Here is a 24,500-nt window from a genome sequence, read left to right as displayed (position 1 = left end):
CTCCCCGAGCCAAAGGCAGAGACGTTCCGGGAAGAAAAAGCAATTCCGCGCTGCGGCACGCTTAATGAGGGGCAGCGCGTCCTCGCCCGACAGTTTCTGAAAAAGCCACGCTGGGAGGAAGCTACAATTGTCAGACGCATAGGCCTGCGCTCTTGGCTCGTCAACATACATGGCACAGTAGCACGCCGACATCTCAACCAGCTGCGTAGATTTACGACGCCGTCTGAGAGCTGTCCGCCAGCGGAGAGAACACGTGCACCATCTTCCCACATAGCCTGGCACCTCTTCCCGGAAGAAGAGACTTCGCCCAGGACAGACCTAGGAGACACAGCGAACAACAGCCAGCCTACAAGTGTTTCTCCCCCGAGCGCACAAAGCCAGCGCGCCTCCACGCGTGAGCGCCGACCCCCTGCACGATACCAGGCAACTTTCTAAGGGGGAAGGAAGTGTTGTGTCCCCTTATTGCTTTTGTGTGTGTGCGCCCCCGCATCCTCCTCCTAACGACCACTCGCATCCTCCTCCTAACGACCACTCGCATCCTCCTCCTAACGACCACTTGCCCCTCGTCGCACGCTGTCGCCAGATGCCCCCCCATGGTGCGCCCCCGCATCCTCCTCCTGTTTTGGGAAGCCACTCCCTCCCGTGGACGCTTCTCCGCTCCCTCCTTTCTTCGGGCGGCCAGTTCGGCTCCTGCCTCGGTCGACGCTGGTCGCACCCTCATCGGCTTTAAATAAACGAAGTCTTAAAGTACCGTGTGCGTCTTTCGCTGCATTCAACACAGCGACCGGACACGACAACATCTTAAGGACACCTACTGCATGTCTATGAAAGAAATTTGGCACGTCTTAGAGATGTATATTTCTGTGCTAATGTGCCTTTATTTTCTCCTTAAAAGGCTAAAAATATCTTGCATAGACGCACTCAAAATACGATTTGACAGACTGAAGTTATAACCACTAACTGTTCTTATATGTAAGAGGCTTATTAGCACTGTTGATCTGCAGCAAATCTTAATTGCTAACATCAAAGCCTCTTGCATGTAAGAACAGTTAACGGCTAGCCTGCACCCGCCACATTTATAAACTTGGCAATTTACAGAAAAGTCAGCCAGTTGCACGCAGTTCTAGCATGCAAATAGCTTTAAAAAATAACGACTCAGTGTTGTGCAAGCTTTCACTTTAATAGTAATCAAATACGAAATGAAATACTTTTTATTTACACCCTGCTCAAGGGCCAAAGAGGGCATTACACACAGGATTCAGAAAAACCAATCTACTGTGGCAGTTGATTAAACAGTAGGTAAAGGCCATAACAAAGCAGCAGTCTGAAAAAAAAAAGCTAGAGAAGCAAAACAGAATGAAATATAAACATGATAATGTGAGGCGCACTGAAAAATAAAAATGCATAGAAAACGAACATGACAGACTTATGCACTGAGAAATATGGCTTGTCACAGCAACACCCTACACAAAACTGAAAAATAAGCATGAAAAGTAAGATTTGCTGGAAAACACAAGTACTTGGTGTTGTGAGTAAGCAAATAAAAGCCTTAAAAGAAAGAACATGACAAGGACTTATGCGCTTAGGAGCATGGTTTGCCGACAGCAACGACAAACAGAACTGAAAAATAAGCATAAAATGAAAGATACAATTTGGCGTGGCAAGTAAATAAATAAATATAAAAACATGACTAGATTTATGCACCTGAAAAAATCGTCCAGGAATTATCTAAAGAGAAAAGCATGAAATTCAAGATATACTTGTCCCTGCAAGTAAATAATTATCTGAAAAAAAAAAAAAAAATGACTAGACTTATGTGCTCAGAAACACTGTCTACAGCAATGTAATGACCTGAAGAGAACTGAAAAGTAAGCAAGAAATGTAAGATATACTGTAAAACACAAGTATGGCAGTTGGCACTGTGAGTAAAATAAAAAAAAACATGACAAGGACTTATGCACAACTACACAACAGCAGCGATGTAAACAAAACTGAAAAATAAGTATGAAATGCAAGATATGCTAAGTGCAGTAAATAAAAGAACACATGACAAAGAATTCGCGCAACACAACAGCGACAATGTAAACAGAACTAAAAAATAAGCATGAAAACAAGTATGCCGCTTGGCGTCATGAGCAAATAAATAAAAATCTTAAAAAAACATATGGCATGGACTTGTGTGCCCATAAACTTAGTTTCCCTGGAATAACTAAATGTTCGCAGCTTCCACAAATGCTGAGACTGGCTGGCAGGTGGAGGTGAGGTGATCAGGAGTCCCCTTAGACATCCTGCAATGAGAAAATTATAGGTAACATACTTCAGTATGCTTTTATGAAGTTATGAAATAAGTGCCTTATGTTTTGTTTCCACATTAAAAATGGGACCTACATAAAAATTTTGCTTTGTTGTCCGCGGTCACACTGTCATACTGAAAAAAGCTGTATCATGCAAGGCAAAATGAATTGTCTGCAAAGAATGCCTTGTTAGCAACTATAGTGGTGCGAGAATAGTATTCTGAAACTAAACTGAATAATATAGTTTTGCTGGCAAAGTATATATAGAGAGCAGAAAAAATCAAACTGAATAGTGAGAACCAAATCAAACATCCACGCGATTATTCCCTGTGTTTGTGGATATTGACACAAACCAAACATTCATCCAGGAATGCTGTAACTAACGACTGAACACAGTCAGATTTTGCCCGATGATATTCATATTCACATAATGAAATTGCTTGTTCTTTCTGACGGTGATGGAAACAAGTGCTACACTTTGGCTGACATGAGGACAAGAGCAGTGCGCCACGACCTCCAATATCCGGCAAGGTGATAGGACATGTTTACTGAACCTGGCTGAACCTTGTTGATTCTAAACCATCGTCCATAAATTGGATTAATTTGCAGTCCTAATGGCACTGACTGCTCCTTGCACAAGCTGGCCATGCTGTGCATTGTCAGAGTAGGCTCTGTTTTAAAATAAGTCATCAGAAAAAAAAAACACGCCCTATTCAAATTTGGTGCCTATGATCCAAATGCCTCACTTTATTCTGTTAGCTGCAAATTATTTGAAATGTGCACCTTTTCACTTGTTGAGTGAATCGAAACGGACATTTAATGTGTTATGAGAAAATACTGAATATTTGCACACCTGTTTAGTTAACTCAGCCTCTTGTAACATTAACAAGCTTTTTCTTTTAGGTAAGCTGCAGCCAAACAGTGGCCATGAGGCATCGCAGCTGTGTTTCAACAGCACAAAATTTCAGCATGCAAAAATGTATCACTGCACAGTTAGCTTCTTTTCCAATCCATCCCTGTGTGGTGTTCCACTACACATTTCACATCTTTTAGTCACATATATACAAAACATACGTAACATGCATTACTTCAAACAGCAGACCTGCTCTCTACCCCTGCAAATGTTACAAGAATCAAAAGCGAAATGCTGACTAAAAAAGTGAGGACAGGAAAAGAAAAAACTAAACACCAAAATCATTTTTTTAAATAGCCCCCTAGGACTTCTGCAGTATCCTTGATTAAACAGCTGTTGCAATAACAATTGTTAAAAGGGATTACATGACTCTATAGTCACTGTTAATTGGATAGCCAAGTCAATGTAATATCTAGTACGGTATTGCAGTAGATAGCACCCACTATATAAGAATATAAGAACTTTTAACACAACGGTAATTTCATATTTGTTCACTTTGCAAACAGTGAACAAAAAAAAAAACCCCGCAATACTTTACGAAGCTGCACAATATTTCATTTTTGCCGTCAGTCTTTTATCCATATGATTTCTTCACAAGTGCATTCAAATTGCTAAGGCACACCTCTGATGTCCAGGCTACTGGTAGTTTACACCTTCATTGTTAACAAGTGCAAAAAAGATGACAGAAGATAGAGAAGCCAACACAAGTGCCTATTCCTATAACTGGGCTTAGACCTAGTGACAGGGATGGGCTAATTACAAGCAAGGAGCTCAACCCATTAAACTAGTGAAATAGCCTGCCTCCACTTTCAAACAGTAGGGGGAAAAAGACAAGCCCACATGAGTACAAAGGTGACTTTTTTTTTCAAATTCTCAGTACATGTGGATAAGTGTATAAATCGCATCAGCACAATCCAAGTACCTCTTCTTGGCATTCTTCAGCCGTGCAGAGCAGTTCTTGAGCCACCCTTTAACTCCTGTTTGGATATCCTGCAGTGATGCCAGCGAGAGTCCATTCATAAGCCGTACTGCTTCTGTAAGAGGCAAAAAAAAAAAAAAATGACGGCATAAAAAACACTAAAACACAATCACGAGCACAACAGTTTCAAGGATCATGCTCTAGAGTATTATATGATCACGGTACATCATGATCGTTCTACAACACAAGACAGTGCAATGTTAGTTTAGTGCATTTTTGAATCAGCAGAATATGCTGAGCAAAACGAGATGCTACACCATCTGTCAGTAATCTGAAATGCACGTTGGCTGTTTTTGTTGCGTCTACCCGCTGGTCTTGCTACACAACGCAATGCACACGTTTTGGCAATGTACAAAGTGTGTTTTATTCATTAACCACACATTTACGTTCAAGTAGGCCCTAAGCTGGCTAAAGAAGGACCTTGCTGTGTCGCTTGCGGCTCGAAAACTATGACTTCAAGTAAAGGTCAAACTGAAACCGAAACTGAGGCCAGATATGCCAGAACTAAAGCACTGCTCCGCAGCCTTGGTTGCATAGCCACAAAAAGTTGCCCGGGAGTAAAGGTTTTTTGCCAGGCGAAGTAAGAGAGGGCTTCAGCTGAGTAGGATACAACATGAAAACAGCAGCTATCCTACTAAAACAGCAGAACTATGGGCAATGGTACGTATGCAGCATGTGTATTACTGAAAAGTAAAGCGATCAGTTTTAATTTTTGACAGTAACAAACAAGTTAGAGACCTAGAAATTCTTGTGCCGATATGATGCTTTAACCACGAACTACTATATCAATGAAAAATTATGTATGTTGTTTGTATCCAGCTATGATATGACCATATATCTTACAAGCGCTGTTTAGCGGTTTGCAAAAATTTCAGCACTCAAGAATCTAATGCCAGAACTGCCTTGAGTAGTCATATGTGACATGGGAGTATACTCACTCTGGATCACATTGAATAGTTCCAAGTTAGCAAACACCTTCTTGCCTTTCTGGCCATACAAGCTATAATGTTGGCCCAAAGAGTCATCAATCAACTTTGATAATATCCTTGTCGTCGCAGCTTGGGCAGTGGTTCCACCTATACCAGCAAGCTGGCGAACCTGTAAAACCAGTAGGGGTTATGTAATACATGTTTTTGGCAGGAAATCTGTCCAGCAGCATTGCTAATGTAATGCCCACATTGCACTTGCTTTTACTTTACATATCCATGGCCACATCCTTCTTTAATTTCCTGCCACACTAATTATGTGCTCCCAATGAACCATATATGCACACTACGAGCAACTTGTGCACTCTGCTTTATGCCTTGCATCCTTCTCTGAGTACCCTGTCAGGTACATGAACTGGCAACTATGTTTATTCACCAAAAGCAAATGAACCACACCAGCACACTTGTAAAATGAAACATACCAGTCGTGCATGAAACTCTTGACATTTCAGCTTTTTTTCAATTTCTTGGATATCCTCCTCTGTTTTCAATGGTAAAATGACAGATTCTCCAGACCCTCCACTATCACCGCACTGTCCTTTTTCCAACAGCCCTTTTATCGCTCTAAGCTCTTTCTTCACAAAGCAAACTTCTCGCAGAATCCGAAGTGCATTATCTGAAAAGAGTAACCAAGAAACAGAAGTAAATGCATTAAGCCATAAAGTAGAAGCACACGTCATGCCTGTTGTTCTGATGGAGCAAGTATGTGGCATGCTGTATACAGATTGAAAGGACTGGATATTACATGGTGCTGCCCACAAAAGCAAATTGTGCTGCAGTACCAAGCCCAAAGAGCCAGCACAACTCTACAGCTTGATTTTGACAGAAATCTGATTCAACTGGCTGAGTAAAGCAGTTCATACTTGAATAAATTTACTTTACTGTTGACACAGTTCTTATTGCACATGAAACAAACTTTCCTACTCTCTATATTTACTGAGACAGATCCATTGTGCAATTATTTCCTGCATGGTGCTCAAGTATTTTGTTTTCTATTTGCAAGAATTTTTATTTACCAGAGCTGATGCTTCCTGCTTCTGATGCTGCCCGGTCTTTCACATGTGAGCATCCAAGGCAGGCTGCATATAAAGCAAAAATGTTAATACAATGAATGATGAACCTCTTCCATATTATACACCAGTGTTTTTAACGTTCATCAATATGTAATGTTTTTTGCTACTATGCTGAAGTTAAAGTACCCGACGAACCAAAATTTGAGAGGTCTTTCGGACCACAACTGCCCCAAATAGATCGAACAAAGTAAGTGTTCACTTAATAGCAAAAAGTACTGCAAGACGATAGAAATAGACTCTCATAAATTGATTACAACTCAAAATTTCAATTGAAACAGTTACTTCTAGCTTCAAATGACTGAACATGAAGTCAGATATATGTGCATTCATACTGAATAATTTATGCTCAAGCCCAACAATCGGTGTCACAGTATGCTCAAAGAAGTAACTAGACACTGCTTCCTGGTGGCGACTGACTGTGCCCAACATAACATAAGGTAGCATTTGTATACCTCAAGGATTTGGTGGCAAAAATCCCATGGAAGTGTGTGATGCTTCAGAGCTCTGTTTTACTGCAAGCAAAAATAACTACACATAGTTGGATATAGTTACATAAATGCTGCGTCCATTATGCTGCACACATTACTATACAGTTAGACCCGAAAAGCAGTCATACGATGCTCAGACTGGCAATGGAAACCTATGCAGCTTGATGGCACCTAATTGCACTTAACATATAATAAGGCAGGTGTGCGTACCTGAACTTGGTGACATAACGCCTGTGGAAGTGTGGGCTGCTCCGAATTCGAAGTGCCTTTTCTCTGTGGGCAAGGATGATGCGTGTAGCTTATAATAACATATATACATACATATGCAGATACAAAGACATGCGCAGGGTTCTGCATTAGGGGGATGCAAGTTTCACCGCAATGCAAGCATACCTTGAGTACTTGGTGGCAGAACACTTGTCGAGGTGTGAGATGTTTCAGAATTTCGCCCCTCTGCCGGTAGAAATGATTGCATATAGCTGGATGCATTTACACTAAGACTGTATCGATCACACTCTACACATATACTATAATGCAAGCAAATTATAAACTGAAATACTCCAAGCCAAAGAACTTCAGCAACACTGATTAAAAGCTCTTAAACTCAAATGAAATTAGCTGCTCCTAGCATTTAACAGTACCTGAACGACTTGTTGCCAAAATACCAGCAGAAGTGGGTGATGATTCAAAACTTCTTTCCCCTGCAGACAATGGAGACTGCATATAGCTGGATATATTTACATGAATGTTGCATGCATTTCCCTAAGCAGACTTGCTTAAGTAAAAGCCTGAAACACCTACACCAGCAAATAAGCACTGTGCAACTCAGTGCTGCTTAACAGTACCGAACATATGGTAACGCTAGTGACCTCACCTGAAGGACATGGTGACAAAATGCCTGTGGACGTGTGCAATGCTGCAGAACTGTTCTCTCCATGCAAAGTTGAACCACTGCAATTAGAAGCAACAACACAAAATTAACCAAACAAGAAAAATTATAACCTCCATGAATATGGTGTTTCTTTGTCATGAAAAGAGTACTTTTGAAATTCAGCTCCTAAATTAGAACAAGCTCTTTGAAAGAATCAGTTATTTTCTTATCACCCAGAAATTTTCTTGAGAAAGGGAACGTTCCATGCCTTTGAGACCTGAAAGGTGAGGGTGGAATACCACGGAGTCCAAAATCTTTGTTTCCATCTTCAAAATCAGAGATATCAGAGCTGCTCAAACTTGCCGATACCTTCTTTCGCTTCCCACGACCCTTCTCTGAAAATGAAATGTGAATTTGCAGCAAAAAAGTTCAAGGCGACGTCTATACTGGGTACCGATTCTAAATATCAACAGTTTGTGAATGCCACTAGCACGAAGGTGAGAAATTCACCACATAAATAGCCACCCCACTCAGAACTCCATAGATAAGACTGCTAGAAGTGAATTTACAATTTTTTTTAATTACTATAGATCTGCATTTTAAAAATTATGATGAGTACCCTGGTGTAGCCTTTGCAGATTGGTTATACAGCGAGGCAGGTATTCTGGTTGCTACAGAGCTAAACAATTTAATTAGCTAAAATCAAGTAATGAACTTCATTTTTGATTTCAAGGGCAATACTCTATAATTTGATGGCCATCAAAAAAGATGATTCTCCTTTCTAAATTTTCTTAATTGGTCTTATGCCTCAAAATTTCAAACGCCAGATATAGTATCTGGAAGGTAGTTGAGCTTGCTTTCACACATTGCACATTTATAAAATAGCTTTGCTAGGTGCAGTACTGTCACCAAAAATCATATTATATTCTTTCACATAAATATGCAAACAGTATTCAATATTACTACTCAAAAATATAAGCAGTACCATTTTTAAATGTGCAATGGGTGAATTGCCAACTCGAGAAGATTCCAGATGCATAATTTTGGCTTCTAGAGATGCTGTGGCGAAAGTGAAGTGAAATTGTGAAAAAAAAAAAAAAAAGGCACTGACTTTTACTGACAACATACTCTAGCGAGGCCGCTGTCATGCAATCCACACAGACTACATTGGTCCCAAACAAGCACCTGTGCTATGATTTAATTTTCTGCTCAGCACACCGCTCCAGAGCTCTAGATAAATGATCGAATCGAAATGCACAGATAGCACTGAGGTGTCTCTCATAGTTTGTTTAAAGACATCTGTACACAGGGTAACAAAGGAGAAAGGAGATGGCTACACAGTATGAAAGAGCACTGAACAAGGGTTGAGGGGGCCCGAGCCTGCAAGCCAAGCCAACATTTTAACAAGGGATCTTGTCTTCATCTGAGATAAGCCCCTTTGTTGAAATGTTGGCTCGCCTTGCAAACCAAGGTACCCCAACCCTTGTTCAGTGCTTTTCCATATATCTGTGCATAGAGACATCACTCGCTATAACTCACTTATCAAAACATGACTCTCACCACTTCAGCTATATCGTTTCAACACCTTAAAATTTAGCTGCTAACAGCAAATATGCAAAGTAAGCATGTGTTGCCAGCTATGAAATGGGAAAATGTCATTTCAGATAAAGAGCAAGCCAGTTCTCATGCCAAGTAAAGTACAGCCAGCCGTCACAGTTTCAAAGAACCTCTTCACTACTATACTTACAGCTGATCATTGTTTAAACAAGTTTATTTACATCATCCCTTCTTATAATGTACACTAACAGCAAAGTCCAGTGCAAAACATTTTTTCACATGACAGATGATGAAGCAGGTGGCCTACTCACTCCGAAATTCTACCACTGATAGGACACAGAAAGATGCGCCAAAGCCTCTCTTGGGCATGTGATCAATCAGATCAGTAAGATTCACTGAGTATTGCATATCCAAATGGCAACTATTCAAAGCATAGCATCATGCAAAGATAGTATCCAGCTTAGCAAGTATTGAGCAAATTAGGCTACTTTGTTTGCATAAATGATAAATGGTTAAGCCATAAAGCTGTGCAGTAACTAGTTCTTAATTCACAGTATTTTTTTGTTCACAACTTTCAAAGCCAGAGTACACCTTTTCAAAGCTCTAGTGGCAGTACTTCTGAAATATTTAATACTTGGAATTGAGGGCTACATACCTTGATCTGTTGAAGTTGCGATGTCATCTGTATCCTCAGCTTTTCTTAATTTTGATCTTGCCCTTTGGTATGTGTCTAAAATAAAACGAAATTGGACGTTCAGCATTCATTTTAGCCCAATTTAAAGCCTCCAACAGTGAATGTCAAAAACAATTGTTTAAAAATCTAATGTGAAATGTTTCCTTATGACTTCAGTAAAAATAACACTACTGAACATACTGTCAAAGGCAGACCGCAATGAAGAAAGAATTTTGGAGGTTTGTCCTGGTTAGACCACATTATATGAGTAACCTCTGTCAATCATGGCAGTATATTTGTATGGCTTAATAACCTTTCCTTCATTCCAGCAAGCTATATTGGCAAGATGATCCGACTCAGTGCCTGCACCATAGAGTTGACATATTCAAAGCAGCGCGTGCCTTATTTGCGGCAAGACTGAAGGGCCATGCACCAGCAAATCAGCTGTTCTACCCTGGCCTAGTCACTTGGTACACAGCAGCATCTCTCCCCAGCAAATCATGCATGTTACTTCATATGGGAACACCTCCAGCAGAGGAAGGTCGAAACCGTGCCTAATTTGATCATGAGAGTTGCAGTATGAAAAGTAGAGCTTATACTCTAAAATTTCCACTCCAAAAATACTGATAAATTTTATAATCAGTTTTAACAAATGAAACGTCAACAGGACAAATGAAACACGACCACTCTGCTTCCAAAGCTAAGAATTATGGTGATCTATATTGTGGAAATCCAATTTTCACTTTGTATAAAAGTAAAACTCAACTGTGCTGGTGTTAACTATGAAGTGACTACTATCTTGTTTCACTGTTTGTGCTTCATCGCATCCATGTTGCATTAAATGCAGACAGTTCATGCTGTATTAAATATTCCTTTAATTAACCAGCAGAATTCAACATATATCCTCTTTTCTTAATCCCATAAGATTAAGAAAAGATAACAGGGAAAACACACTGGTTTTCTTACCTTCAAAACTCAGAACGTGAACAGTGTGCTTCTTGAAAGAAGCATCTGGCACTTCTCGGTGTTTCACCGCCTTGACGGTACGAGTTGCACGGAACGCTGTTGGCCACAGACACTCGTCTCCTTTTAGCCAATTTGTTGGCACCACATCGACTGAGTCATCGGATAAAAAACGAACTATAGCAAACATTGCCTGAAAAAGTGAAAACTATTAGGCTGCAGACAGTAAAAGCATTGAAGTGTTGGTAAAAAGTAGACAATTAAAGATACAACAACACATACATCTGATGATGAGGCAAAATTACATAGTATGAAGCAATGGAAAAGCTAAATACTCAATATTGGAACCTAAATAAGGAAGCAGCATACATTTTGACTGGACACGCGATACCGGCCACACCTTGCAAGATGACAGATGAGATACAACAAAAATGCCCACGTCACTGGAGCGGCAAGGTACAGTGTAGAAATCTCTCACCTCTGTGAACTGTCTGCCCACAATCACTTTTGAACCTGCTTCATCAAAGCAAAAATCGGAGACTAGGATTACGCAACAGTTGGAGAGAATGCAGCCATTGTCTCCAATAGCCGATTTAAGGACAAACTTTGGAAAGACGGCAGTGTGAAACTGTGGCCCCCTGCAGTCATTCGGTAGCTGTCCTCCCATATGCATCTTCTTGAAAACAATGGAAGGTTCTGGACCATTCTGGAAGGCATTGAGGTTGCCACTCTCTTTGAGCTCAATTAATCTGTTGTGCAACTGCTCAAGCGGGCGAGTTGAACTGCGAAGCAGCTGTTTCAGACGAAACATAAAGCTTTCAGCCGGGAAGGCACTGAAATTGTCTAATGCTCCATAGTTTGCTACATCATCAGCAAGATGCACTAGCCCATGGACATTATATGAAACTTTCCCGCGACCATACAATGACTTGAAACTGCGAACAAAAAAACAAAGAGGTCCTTGGCATAATTATTGTATGTCATGCACATGGATGGGCTAGCAAGTATGATAATAGCAACATGCAGTACGAGGAAATGTTCATACCTCTCTTGCCCTAGGACACCTTTCAACACTACTGGACCAAAGTATAAAACAAAGGAACGGAATTCAGTTGCCTTCCAAAAGCCAAGATCCTTCAAAGACCGTGGTAGTCGTGCCAGTTCACCGCAGCAAAATTGTTTCAAGTCAACCAAACGCTGAGATATTTCATTTACAGACAGTGATGGCAGGCGGTAAGATTTACTGCCCTTAATCCACAGAAGCAGCAGCTTCTTCACAACACCAATGCAGACCAAATGCATATAATCTAAAGGAAACTGTGTGACTAGGCCTACAGGCAAGGACTGAAGGGGCGTGTCTTTTACATGGTGTTCTTCTTGTGCTTTTTGAGCAAATTACTGATCTGTTCGCAGCTGTGCGTCAGATTCAAGAAAAACGACCGTTCCATCTACAAACTCGCCCTCTTGTGTGCACTTTCCGCAGCCAAAGTAGCCGGAGTGCGACTTGGTGCCTAACAAGAATGCTTTAGCCGGTGCGTCACAAACAAATCCCCTTACATAAACAGAGAATATTTGTCCACAGAAATGGAATCCATTTGCCAAGAGGTCTTGAAGCTCAGCAAGGAAATCCGAAAGGTACTCCTCAACGGAATTTGGCTTTGCATGGCCATGATAACAGCCAATCAAGAATACTCCACTATGAGCTACGTCCTGAGTTTTACCAAGAACTGGCCAAAACTGACTGTGAGTGCTTTTGGTTAGTGGCAGCCCATCAACATAAAACATTATACCAATTTGGGGTGGTATGGTCGAAAGGTCACTGACTTGTACAAGTAGGCTTTTCATACTCTCTGCAATGCCGAAGTGAAAATAGGAACCCGGTGGCACATCTCTAGTTACTGCGCATGCCCTGCGAGGTGTAGACAGCAAAGTTCTTGGGTCGCGCGGCAAGCCTGAGAAGATGGGGTAACGCCTCAACTCATTCATAAGTGAGGAAAGGGCTCCATGAGTGATCTTATGATCACCAGACCATTCAGTCAGGAAGTGTTTCATGCGACACACTGAATCACTATTTGCCATGGCACTATTTGTCTGTTTTTCACTGATGCTGCTCAAAAAAGTTCCAGGCAAAGCCTCAACCTCGGAATCTGTAGAGAATGCATCTGAAGGGAAGGTCTTGCTTGACGCAGTTTCATCTGAGCTACTGTCGTGAACAGGCACAGGTTCAGAATTAGTGCATCCCACTCCTACCTGCAGACAGCTGTCATGAAAAGCACCATCTTGTGCCAACTCAGTTGGGCAAGATCTGCCAAAATCGGCCCCCCTTGCAAGGTCACCACAACTGCTTGAAACTGAAAAAATGCGCGCGTTCGGATTATCCTCAGAATTCGAACTGCCTGAAACCGAAACAATGCGCGCGCTCGGATTATCCTGTTCAAAGGACGGCAGCTCAGATGAAACCTCTTCATCTCCAGAAAGGGTATCAGCATGACTACTAGGTGAATCCATTCCCTCATGAGAGCTGCATTCAGATACGTCACCACCAATCTCGCATTCGAACTCTGACGTAGTGCAAACATTATTGGAGGCGTTCCTGTCCACCCAGTTACTACAGCTTGCTTCTGCAGTGCTCCGGGTATCAGTCGTGATAGGCTGAGAGCTACATGTAGAAACTTTTGACACAATTTTATTTAACCGGCGCCTCTTCTGCCACCGCGAAAGACTTTCAAAGGGTTTCTTTGGCCGCTCCATATTACACATTGCGCGCACCTGACAATCCGGCGGGTACACCTACACGCTCATCTTAGTTGAAAATGGAGCACTGTCATACGAGAGCTCGCGGGTCGGCGCACACGTGCACGATGTAACTAAGCGAGAAAGAAACGGGGCAAGCCTACCGGAGTCGGCAGCACTAACAATTAACACCGAGACGCCCCGCTGACGATAAAGTCAGTCAACAAATATGCAGTCAGCAAAAATTCCAGTGAGGAAGCGCTAGTTTTTGCCCAGCATGCATAGTTCTATATTTTTTTTTGGCCGCGGTACATAATTACATTTCGCGTGCACGTGGATGCATGCCTGTAGTACATCTGACAATCCGGTCGGGATACTGGATACACATAAAACACCTATACGTGCATGCTATCCTAGTTGACAATTGAGTACTGCTCATCAAAAACGTAAGGACACTACCCGAATATAGGCGCCGCTCCCACACCGGGTTGATGTTGACACCAAAGAAGCACGATCAATAGCGACGACGGAGCAACCGCTCCAGTTCCTTTCTCCGGCTTGTCTGACAGTTTGCGCGGGAACAACGGTCAATGTGCAGTACCGCAGTTAACAAAATTAAATCAATTCAAGATACGAATACAATAATTTCAAGTGACAATTAAAATGAAAATAAAAAAAAAATTAAAATATGATGAGAAACAAATACTAATAATAAAATTAAGTTTTCAATTTTATCAAGGTTGGAATCGCTGCAGTCCTGGGGTGAGTGCGGTTGAGGTAGTGACGTCGGCAACATCCAGTAACGGTAGCTGAGAAAAAGTAAGCCGGAGAAGCATCACAATGCATTGTGCTTGTTACAAACGTCTGGCCGGTCGGATCCCGGAGCTGGAACAGATCCCCCTGATCTGATCATAGAGATTACGGAACTCCGATAAATTAATTCAAACGTAGTATTTGTCAACTTATTCAGGCGCGGATTTGAGCGGCAAAAAAATTGGTGTGGCTTGATTGGTTTATGTGGTTTATATTAATATGTTATGACAACATCCCTTTGAAATAAAGCGACTGAGGCTAGTTATAGTTATGTGAGACTCCGTGAAGGGCTGCGGAAATTTCTACCACCTGTGTATATTTTATAGGGTTCTTTAAATTTGGCGTGCCCTGATATCGCACGCACAGTGTAGGTAGCTGTTCCTGATCCTACGGGGTTGGGATAGGTAGGTCAACGCCGCTTGCGGCGGGGGCTAGCCTGCCACAGGAATTTTATCTCTTGTAGGCCGTCATTGCACCTGCCGCTTCGGTGGCGGACGACGGCTGTTGCGACGCGCGTCTTTCTCTCTCGCTCTTCTTTTTCTTCCTTCTTTCTCTATTTTCTCTTCTGTCCGCACGAGGCAGCAGAGGTGGCTCAGCAACAGAGCCAGTAGCAGGCCCGTGCAATTTCTTTTCCTTCTTCCTTCAGTCGCAACAACAACAACAGCACACGCGCGTGCACGTACGCGTGGGCGCCGGCTTTTCGCCGCCATAGAATTAAAACCTGCCTTTAATTTCATAGCCCTTAATTTTAGAAGTGCGTGCGCAGCGCTATGGCTGAAAATGTTAATTTTAGTTTGCTGTATATATATATATATATATATATATATATATATATATATATATATATATATATATATATATATATATATATATGATACATATAATATTGTGCAGGCTTTAATTTTAAGCTTTTCTCTCGGATTCTTATAATTGTTGCTAGTTCCGTTTCGGCTTTTTTTTTTCGATTCACGGGAATATGGCGCGACAGTCGGCTACTCGTTCATCCGAGTTGTGACCTAGTCGAAGCGCCGAAGCCAATTGCATCATGTGTACGCGGCCACAAAAATGTCTCCCGGGGATGTCTTGGAGACAACTTGCTAAGCCAACTTCTAAACGCCTTGTGTAGCTGAAGACGCAAATATCCCTCCAAAGAAATCTTCCAGGCGTCTTGGCTAAGATGTCTATTAGACGAGTGTCAAACACCGTCTTGTAGATGTCTTTTGTAGCCCAAGATATTTATGACTTTTATAGATGTTTCTAGACATCTACAGGATATTGTGTGCTCAGTGGGTGCGCAGCATGATGATGTCACACCAATCGAAGCAGGACACCGATTGGACTACAGAGGAGCTTTGAAGTCAGCTGTCACCTTCTCGCATGTTGAGGACGTCATGATATGAGCATGACTTGATGATGGCAGAACAGAGCCCCACTTTTATGACTGGTGGCTTAGGGAGAGGCATTTGACACATGGCTGCCTCTGGCTCTGCCGCAAGCATGTTTGCCATTGCGATTGCTGGGATCTGAGTCTGTGGACTTCCTTGCTCCTAATACCCTGCGGATCGCTGTCGTTTTCATCCCAGAGGAGCGACTGGAGTTGGTGTCCCTGCTGGTGGATGACTGGGAGCTGCGGCAGGGCTTGCACGACCAGCTGCTACGCCAGTTCCCTGACTTGCTGAGGCTCTCACGCAGACTGCATCGGCAGCGCGTCTCTCTGCAGGTTTGTAGCATGTCTTTAGCTAGGCAACCTTTAATTAGTCCAGGGGTTCTCAATCTATTTAAAGGCTTTCGAGAAGTGCCAGGGTACCCTGCACATCTTGGCTTCCATCCCGCGCTGTCTATCATGCGTGCTAAAAGGACCATGCAGATGTACGGCTTCTCAGAATATGTCCAGAATCAATTGTGAATGACTGGCTTTATAACTGAACAATATCCTGTTAGCAACTACAGTATGAATAGCCTAAATATAAAGCAGGTAAGGAAGGATTGAGGTATGCATGGACTCAGGGGTATGGGGAACCTGAAAAGCCCTGCAAGGAACTCGAGTTCTATGGGACCCAATTTGAGAACCCCTGGAATAGCTCATAATTCCAGTACACTTCTGTCAAGCTTTGCATGCACCTGCTGGTATTTGCATCACTACCGGAAGAAACGTTTTGAAATTTAGTGGGCAGAGGTTCCATTGAGTAATGAACTTTAATGCCAGACTTTATTTCATTATCTACATGTCTTGTTCGGCATAGCAAATACCTAATACAGTTGAACCTCGATATAACGAAGTCCTACTTGCAGTCGAAAATTTCGTTACATCGCGAATTTCGTTACGTCGAGGTTCCCATGTTTCAGCTGTCAAAATAAAGTATAACTGTTTCAGGAACACTGCTTGTTGATGGGAACTTGTAAATCACTTATTGAGGAAATACGCAAGAAAATCGAGTAATAGTATCGCTAACAAGGGCACCGGATCTTTTTTTCTACATCATGAGCATAATGAGTGATAGCAAACACCGCGACGGCATCATTTTTCTCCGTGTGCGCATAGCAAAAGAACGAGCGCAGCGCCTAGTACTGAAGCCTCCACAAGATGTCGCTACTGGTATCATCATCATCAGCATTGAATATTTGCAGCCGGGGACGCATCAGAGAAAAATAAAGAAAAATGTTCGCATCGCTCACGCCGGCGCGGTGGGATTGTGCTCGCGGCGCGGTTATACTCCGACGTAGTGCGAGCGCGCGTGCGCGCGCGGCATGGCGACATCACGTCCGCGAAACAGCGGCGCCCGATCGCCAGCGTGTTCGGCGGCTACCGGCGCGCTCTGACGGCGCCCGGCGCGGAATGCAGCCGGCTGCATTTCGCGCGGGCCGCGACGAGAGCGCGCCGAAGCCGCCCACCCAGAATGCACCGCGCGCGCCTCCCACGCCACGCCTCCCCTCTACCCCCTTCGCCACTCGCCTCCTCTGCCAGGCATGCAAGCTGCCAGGGCACGTTTTTTTTTTTTTCGCCGCTCACCCGTTTTAAATGTACGACCACACTAGCTCCACGAGTTTGTCAACACTGAAGACTTTTTTTTGTTGTTGTCTATGAGGACATCGCACGCAAAAAAAAAAAAAACGAACGGACGCTGCAAGAAAATTCCGGTTTGCGCTTTCACGTTCAGAGTCTACAGCTCGCCAGTGGCGTCATGGCGCGGCGCGTCTTGAAACTTCCATGCCGCGGGCTTTGTATGCGCACGACAGATGGCGCGGCGGTACGTTCTCGCAGATTCCCACACTGCCGGCAAAATTGGCGCGTAAAAGGGCAAATACAAATTGCAATTCGTCTCGGCTAAACTTTTAGCTCTCATTCGATTGTCAAGGTAGCTCCTGGCACATGCATGCGATGCGCAAGGACTTCGTTACATCGAAAGTGCGGAGCAAAATTACTTCGTTAAATCGCGAAAAAAAAATACATGGTTTTCAATGGGGAAGTGATTGGGAAATGAAAAAAATGCGTTACATCGCGAATTTCGTTACATTGAGGTTTGTTACATCGAGGTTCGACTGTATACGGAATGCCAGACGCAAAGAGCAAAATATTGAAACTGTGGCCTCTCATGAAGGCTGGGCCAATAGGTTTCCTCAAACATCAACACTGACACATGGCCAGTTGCTTTCTCACTTCCTTGCTACATTAAGGCTTTTTGTGTCCTCATTTTCCTGTGAAAGTAAGGCAGGACACTGTGTGTGCCAATGTCACCTGTATTTTATATAGTAAGCCCTCTGCAAGCATTCGATTGCTTGAGTGTGGAATGTTTTTGAAGGAACATGACCCCATGCTCTTTGCAGCTTGCTTATTTAAAGGGCAAGGGCATTGGGAGTTGTTTGGTATTTCTTTTAGAAGGTGCCAGAACACTGCCAGGGCTGAAGAGCATGGGAACACGGGTCCTAGCCCAAATGGAAGAGGGCTGCCCTCCGCCAGGAAAGCAAAGCACCTGCTTGCCCTGCGATGGTCTTCACATCTGACCATCATTTTGCTTTGCATTCTGCATGCCACTGTGGCTGTCTGCTCTCAGACGTTGCGCCTTTTCATGGGGATCTGTAGTATTTTTACAGCAAGAGCTGTTAAATGCATGTTTTTCTGTTCTGTGACATTGGCGGCGTAACAATGCACCACACCGATTGGTCAGTGTGCAGTGACATCACACATGATGTCGTGCAATGTGCCAACACTGATATGTCACATGAGGTCACGCCAGGCATGATGCCACAGTGACCTAACAAGCACTGTGCTCGAGAAGACAAATAATTACAAATAAAAGATAACCACTAAATTTACCACCGCAAGGAGGTGTCTCTGAATCTCATGTTACTCGGTGGTAACCGTCCTGCAAGTCTTTTTTTTTTTTCATTCTGTTTTCTCAATATTGAGGTCTCCTGTTTCCTCCCTTCCTTTGCAGGAACTGTACAAGATGTACCAGTGCCTGCAGACGCTGCCCAAGCTTCGGGAGGCACTGACAAAGGCAGCTGAGTCACGCCAGTCCACGCTGCTCACCTCCCTCTTCGCAACTCCCCTCGAGGCAGGCACCTTTCTCTTGCCCCATGCAACTGTTTTATGTCAGCTGCAAGAGATATCTGGTTTAACATTGATGTGATATGGCGGGGAAGAAGTAGTGCATAGTTTTATCAAAGGGTTGTGCATATTTAACTGCTGCTCCCCTCCCCCTCTTCACTTTTGTTCATTTGGCTATTGTGCATTGTAGAAGGATGATAAGAGAACTGGGATAGAGAGAGAGAACTTAGCATGTTTAAAGCACATACTGAATGCAAGTCGACCCCACCCCACCCATATCACATATCAGGAAAAAAACAAAAAAACTTGGAGGTCGCTTAAGCTTGGCCTTTTAATAGTAGAACGTGATAGCATTATCCTGCCGCTGCCGCTTATCGTCAGCCGCTATCGGTTGCCGTGTGCAGGCTTGCCGTGGGCACATTCCAAAACTAAAATGTATTAGTCACTGGACTACTCGTCTACACTTATGCCGTCATCCTCACTAGCGTTGCCATCATGATCGCTGCTGCAATTCCATAGCACCTTGTTCTAACTTCATTGTGCAGCAAAATCCCGCACTTTGCAAACAGCTGCACCACGACATCGCGTGGAACAGCTGAAAATTTTTCCGCTCTGCAGCTGCCACGCCCGTATCACCCGTTGCGAACATCGAGCTTGCTGCCTGGCGGGCAAGAATGACAGCTATCTTGAATGTAGCTTACCGGACCCAGAGGACAAATGTTCATTGACGAAACACTACATTAAAAAATTAAAAGAGAGTATTTGGCGACATATTGAGGGGGAAAAAAGCCTGAACGAGCATTGTAGGCTTTTCTGGCCAAATATAGTTGAGCAGAAAAAAAAAATGGTTACAGTGGAACCTCGATTATACGTCCCCCGGTCATGCGACGACCCGCATTTTACGACGAATTTGTGCGGTCCCCGGCAACACCACCATAGAGACAATGCATTAAAAACCTTGGTTATACGACGCAAATTTTAGAAGGACCCCGCTTCGTACGACGGCTGGCTCGTACCGTCCGTCAAAAAAGGTCGTCAGCAAACGCAGGCCGGGATGTACCGTATTTTCACGATTCTAAGCACCCCCCCCTATTTTCGGGAAAAAATTTCTAAAAAAAAAAAAAAACTGCATGCGAATCTAAGCACCCCCGTTTTTGCGCGGAAGAGAGCGTTGCCGAGGCCGCCAAGTGCACTTGCTCTCTTTTTCGTCGAGCCTGTGCAATCGGAGTCCCAAGGAGGCGCGGCCTGCGTGTTGTTGTTGCGACTGAGAGAAGGATGAAAAGGAAAGCGCACGGGCCCCCCTACTGGCGTGAGCCAAGCCACCACTGCTGCCGAGGAGAGTTAAAAGATCAGAGGAAAGATAAAGAGAAAAGATAAGACGCGCGTGGCAGCAACAGATGCGTCCGCAGGAGCCGACGCTGATGAAAAAACAGATAAGCGGGCGAGGCCGCGCTCGCCCAAGCGAGGACAGCGGCGTCCACGGCGCTTTTTGTAATGGCAAGTAATGGATGCTTGTGCCCCACGATAAAACTTCAGACGAAGAGGAAGTGGACAACGATGCAGAGGTTTGCGCTCCCATTCCTAGTTACGCGGACGTGTTGCAGAGCGTCGACAACATCCGGCGCTTTGCTTGCGCGCGACGATGTTGGCGACCTACTGCCGGACGTGGCAGCCCTTGAAAGAAAGTTGATGCGCCGAGGTTGGGCAAAGGTGCAAAAAAAAAAAAATTACCGATTTTTTTTAAACGGTAATAAAGATGTTTTTGCAAATCTGTTTCAAACAAATGCTGGGTTTTGTCTTTTTTAATCTGATTGGCGTACTTGCCGCGGGCTTGAAGCCGGTGAACAGTTTTCGGCGAAAGGCCGAGCGCCACTGGCCGCATTCTTTGATTTTCGATTATACAACACCCGGATTATACGACGGTTTCGCGCGGTCCCCTGAACGTCGTATAATCGAGGTTCCACTGTATATTGAACCCCCAGCACCAAGCAGTGCTCGTGCCAGTGACAGGCAGCAGGCTTCACTGCACTACACGGTGGCGTGGTGGTGGAGTGCACCCACCACAGGTTTGATACGTATGTGACAGATGGCACAGAGCTTGTTGTGTTGTACGGCTCCTCTGTTTTTTTGAAAGGCAGCGACAACTGCATGTGCACCCTGGACTCTTGGGCGGAATGCGCACGCAAAAAGGGCTCATGGCGCTAACTCGTCTGTCACAGGATGTGCTGACTATCAAAACTAGCCACTGTGCCCCACGATAGGCTAACCACCCTATCATGCTTCTGCTCCTTTACACTCCTCCCCAAGGGTTCACGGCATTTGTGCAGTTGCTACCTTTAAAAGTAGAGGAACCTTACACTGCTCCTGTTCTGCTCTGCTAACTGAAGCCTACCGGCAACATTTGTGCATAAAAGGTCACGTGCAAATCATGGCCTGTCTCGGCTAAAATTTTCATTTTCAGATCCTTGTCAAGGATACTCATGGTCTGTGGATGTGATGCACCATGATTAAGTCAAAAAGTGCAGTATAAAATTACTGCATTAAATTGCAAAAGAACACACTTGGCTTTCAATGGGGCAGAGATTGGGAAAGGAAAAAAATGTGTGAACGAATTTTTAAAATTAAGGTTTGTTGTATCAAATTTCGACTGTAGTTGGAGAAACTGCATGGAAAAATGCCGCTTTCGTGTAAGGACCGTACCTTGTCAAAAATCTAAAGAAAAAGTGCAACCCTTTACAGAAAGAAGTATATAAAGTAGCCTAGAGCCCTCCACCACAGTGTGCTTCATATGTGCTAAGCTTTCATGTGTAAACATTTAATAGTGTGATTTATATGTAGATTTTATGTTCGATTAATATTATTTTCTCTTGGTTTGAAGTTGTATAGACACCAAACTTTTGCTTGCATGCTTTCGTCTTTCAAATGATGCGTTAGAAGACGTTGGTATACATGGATCACTCCGTGGTAATTGCCTATGACCGCTAAATCATTTATAATTTAATTCTTCCTGACGCTGTTGTGGTTTTGTGTTCATCAGCCGAACTATGGCTGTGACGTAGTAGGTGATTTGGACATGAAAAAAAACTGCAATGTAACTGCTGATACGTCATTTACTGTAATTCCAGCTCTCGAAGTAGACTGGCTTAAGTGTTATAGTGAATTAAAACTACAATCAGCAATTATATTTCACTTTTTTATGCCTCACATGGCCTAAACACCAACTACTCGTCGCAGCCGAAACCGAAAAAAGCATCAAGAAGAAATTCAGTTATAAATTATTTCATGGTCGCAGGCGTATACCACATGGTTAGCCATGTGTTTTAATGGCGAGCGCATCATCTGAAAGAAAACATGGTAGTAAAATTAGTACATGAGCCTTTAAGGTGAATAAATTAGATTTCTTCTGTTCGATGTCAAACTGCAGCATTTTCAGGGACATTTTTTTGTGTTTTTGGCGTTTTTAATGTGGAATGCAAAAGCAGGTACCTTTTTTTTTTGTTGTCAATTGCAATAACGAATATAGTTAGCGGGAGGCCTGCCGATGTGACTCTTTCACTCATTCTCGTTCCAGGGGCTGGAGGGGGACTTCAGCAAGTACCAGGAGATGGTGGAGAGCACGCTGGACTTTGAGGCCATAGAGCAGGGGGACTTCCTGGTCAAGCCAGAGTTTGACGACGACCTGCGGGGTGACTCCTTGCTCTGTGTTCCCCTTTGAACTGGAAAGGTCTTCTAGTGGAAGTAGTTCGGCTAATACAGTGGTCAGAACCTTGACTTCCAGCAGCCAGGCTTGTGCTCTTTCGAATGCTCGTAATGCTTGGTTCCGTACCTGGCAGTGAGCACCACCGCCACAGCCATTCAGGAGCAGATCATGTTCCTGAAATCCTCTTCCTGAACTAATACTAGTGCATCCTTCTGGGTGTAGTGCTGCTAGCTGGTAAAGATGGTAGATGCACAACAATCCGCAACAATTTCTGAGATTAAGGGGGGATGAGGGGATCGAAGGCAACTTTTCTATTTTTCGACTTAGAGTGGTGAAATTTGGCAGACTCGCTTAAAACAGCATTAAACAATGAGATATAAAGTTTCATAATGACAGCTTCAGTAGGTTTCCTTTTATCATTGTTTATATATGTTGTCCCCAGGTTGCTTGCTTGTGGAAACCCTAGCACGACAAAAAAACAGGCTACAGGTGTGTAAATGCTTTTAACATTTACTAAGAAGCGTGGCGTAAATCAAGACTCTCTTAATTTTTTTTCTAATTTCTCTGCTCTTTTTTTTTAAAGAACGCAGTATGCACCTTCTCTTTATGTTTAGAATGTATCACGCTCTAATTACCGTGTGATAAAAATATGCGAGCCTAAATGGTAAATCTGAGACTGTCTCGACGCAGACCACATTTCAGTGACCACAACAAAATAAACGGGGTAAAAATCCATGCACCCATTGCTGTGCTACGCTTTCCACGAGCAAGGCATTAAGCTCAAAACAGACTTTAGAGAAAACAAGCCTGAAAGTTCTAAGCTAGCACACACTGTCTATGTGTACATGCCGACAAATATATTTATTTGGAGCGCTTAAATTTTATTTTGGGGTGAAATATTTCAGAACAACATAGAAACTTTGTTAGAGATGCCAAAAAGTGTACAGTGGAACCTCGATTATACGACGTTCAGGGGACCGCGCGAAACCGTCGTATAATCCGGGTGTCGTATAATCGAAAATCAAAGAATGCGGCCAGTGGCGCTCGGCCTTGCGCCGAAAACTGTTGACCGGCTTCAAGCCCGCGGCAAGTACGCCAATCAGATTAAAAAAGACAAAACCCAGCATTTGTTTGAAACAGATTTGCAAAAAAATCTTTATTACCGTTTAAAAAAATCGGTAATTTTTTTTTTTTGCACCTTTGCCCAACCTCGGCGCATCAACTTTCTTTCAAGGGCTGCCACGTCTGGCAGTAGGTCGCCAACATCGTCGCGCGCGCAAGCAAAGCGCCGGATGTTGTCGACGCTCTGCAACACGTCCGCGTAACTAGGAATGGGAGCGCAAACCTCTGCATTGTTGTCCACTTCGGAAGTTTTATCGTGGGGCACAAGCATCCATTACTTCCATTACAAAAAGCGCCGTGGACGCCGCTGTACTCGCTTGGGCGAGCGCGGCCTCGCCCGCTTATCTGTTTTTTCATCAGCGTCGGCTCCTGCAGACGCATCTGTTGCTGGGACGCGCGTCTTATCTTTTCTCTTTATCTTTCCTCTGATCTTTTAACTCTCCTCGGCAGCGGTGGTGGCTTGGCTCACGCCAGTAGGCGGGCCCGTGCGCTTTCCTTTTCATCCTTCTCTCAGTCGCAACGACAACACGCAGGCCGCGCCTCCTTGGGACTCCGACTGCACAGGCTCGACGAAAAAGAGAGCAAGTGCACTTGGCGGCCTCGGCAACGCTCTCTTCCGCGCAAAAACGGGGGTGCTTAGATTCGCATGCAGTTTTTTTTTTTTTTTTTCAGAAATTTTTTTCCGAAAATAGGGGGGGTGCTTAGAATCGCGAAAATACGGTACATCCCGGCCTGCGTTTGCTGACGGCCTTTTTTGACGGACGGTACGAGCCAGCCGTCGTACGA

At 43.7% G+C, this 24,500-nt stretch overlaps 2 protein-coding genes across 3 annotated transcripts in view; one reads left to right on the top strand and one right to left on the bottom strand.

Moving 5' to 3' along the window:
* spel1 (DNA mismatch repair protein spel1) overlaps positions 1-24,500 on the top strand; it is an 82,309-nt gene that overhangs the window by 32,798 nt on the left and 25,011 nt on the right. Inside the window, exons 13-15 of the mRNA XM_089572229.1 lie at positions 15,927-16,063; positions 18,780-18,899; positions 22,464-22,578. Of these exons, the coding sequence (XP_089428355.1) occupies positions 15,927-16,063; positions 18,780-18,899; positions 22,464-22,578 (372 nt within the window). The remainder of the gene's footprint in view (positions 1-15,926; positions 16,064-18,779; positions 18,900-22,463; positions 22,579-24,500) is intronic.
* LOC149360248 (uncharacterized) lies at positions 1,162-14,457 on the bottom strand. 2 transcript variants are annotated; one of them, XM_089572227.1, is made up of 13 exons: positions 13,990-14,457; positions 10,801-10,990; positions 9,817-9,891; positions 7,873-7,999; positions 7,608-7,684; positions 7,375-7,434; positions 7,127-7,186; positions 6,944-7,006; positions 6,189-6,251; positions 5,595-5,788; positions 5,125-5,284; positions 4,130-4,241; positions 1,162-2,288 (listed from the first exon to the last, which is right to left on the bottom strand). In XM_089572227.1, the coding sequence occupies exons 2-13, from the start codon at positions 10,985-10,987 to the stop codon at positions 2,210-2,212; spliced, it is 1,257 nt and encodes a 418-aa protein (XP_089428353.1). In that variant the 5' UTR covers positions 10,988-10,990; positions 13,990-14,457; the 3' UTR covers positions 1,162-2,209. The 2 variants fall into 2 exon arrangements, with proteins under 2 accessions (XP_089428353.1, XP_089428354.1); XM_089572228.1 differs by lacking the exons at positions 7,375-7,434; positions 13,990-14,457 and having other exon boundaries at positions 10,801-11,744.

This window comes from Amblyomma mixtum, chromosome 2 (assembly GCF_055824585.1).
Source record: "Amblyomma mixtum isolate Tamu chromosome 2, ASM5582458v1, whole genome shotgun sequence".
NCBI classification, from domain to species: Eukaryota; Metazoa; Arthropoda; class Arachnida; order Ixodida; family Ixodidae; genus Amblyomma; species Amblyomma mixtum.
This window is presented reverse-complemented; position numbering and strand designations above follow the sequence as displayed.

Bases quoted from the DNA above. Each gene is read 5' to 3' on its own strand.
- LOC149360248 (XM_089572227.1), bottom strand. From the start codon at position 10,987: ATGTTTGCTATAGTTCGTTTTTTATCCGATGACTCAGTCGATGTGGTG. The intron at 7,685-7,872 runs GCATGGAACGTT...TTCTAATTGCAG, and splicing joins TCACCTTTCAGGTCTCAAAG to TGGTTCAACTTTGCATGGAG. The intron at 7,435-7,607 runs GTGAGGTCACTA...CATTGTCTGCAG, and splicing joins TTTGTCACCATGTCCTTCAG to GGGAAAGAAGTTTTGAATCA.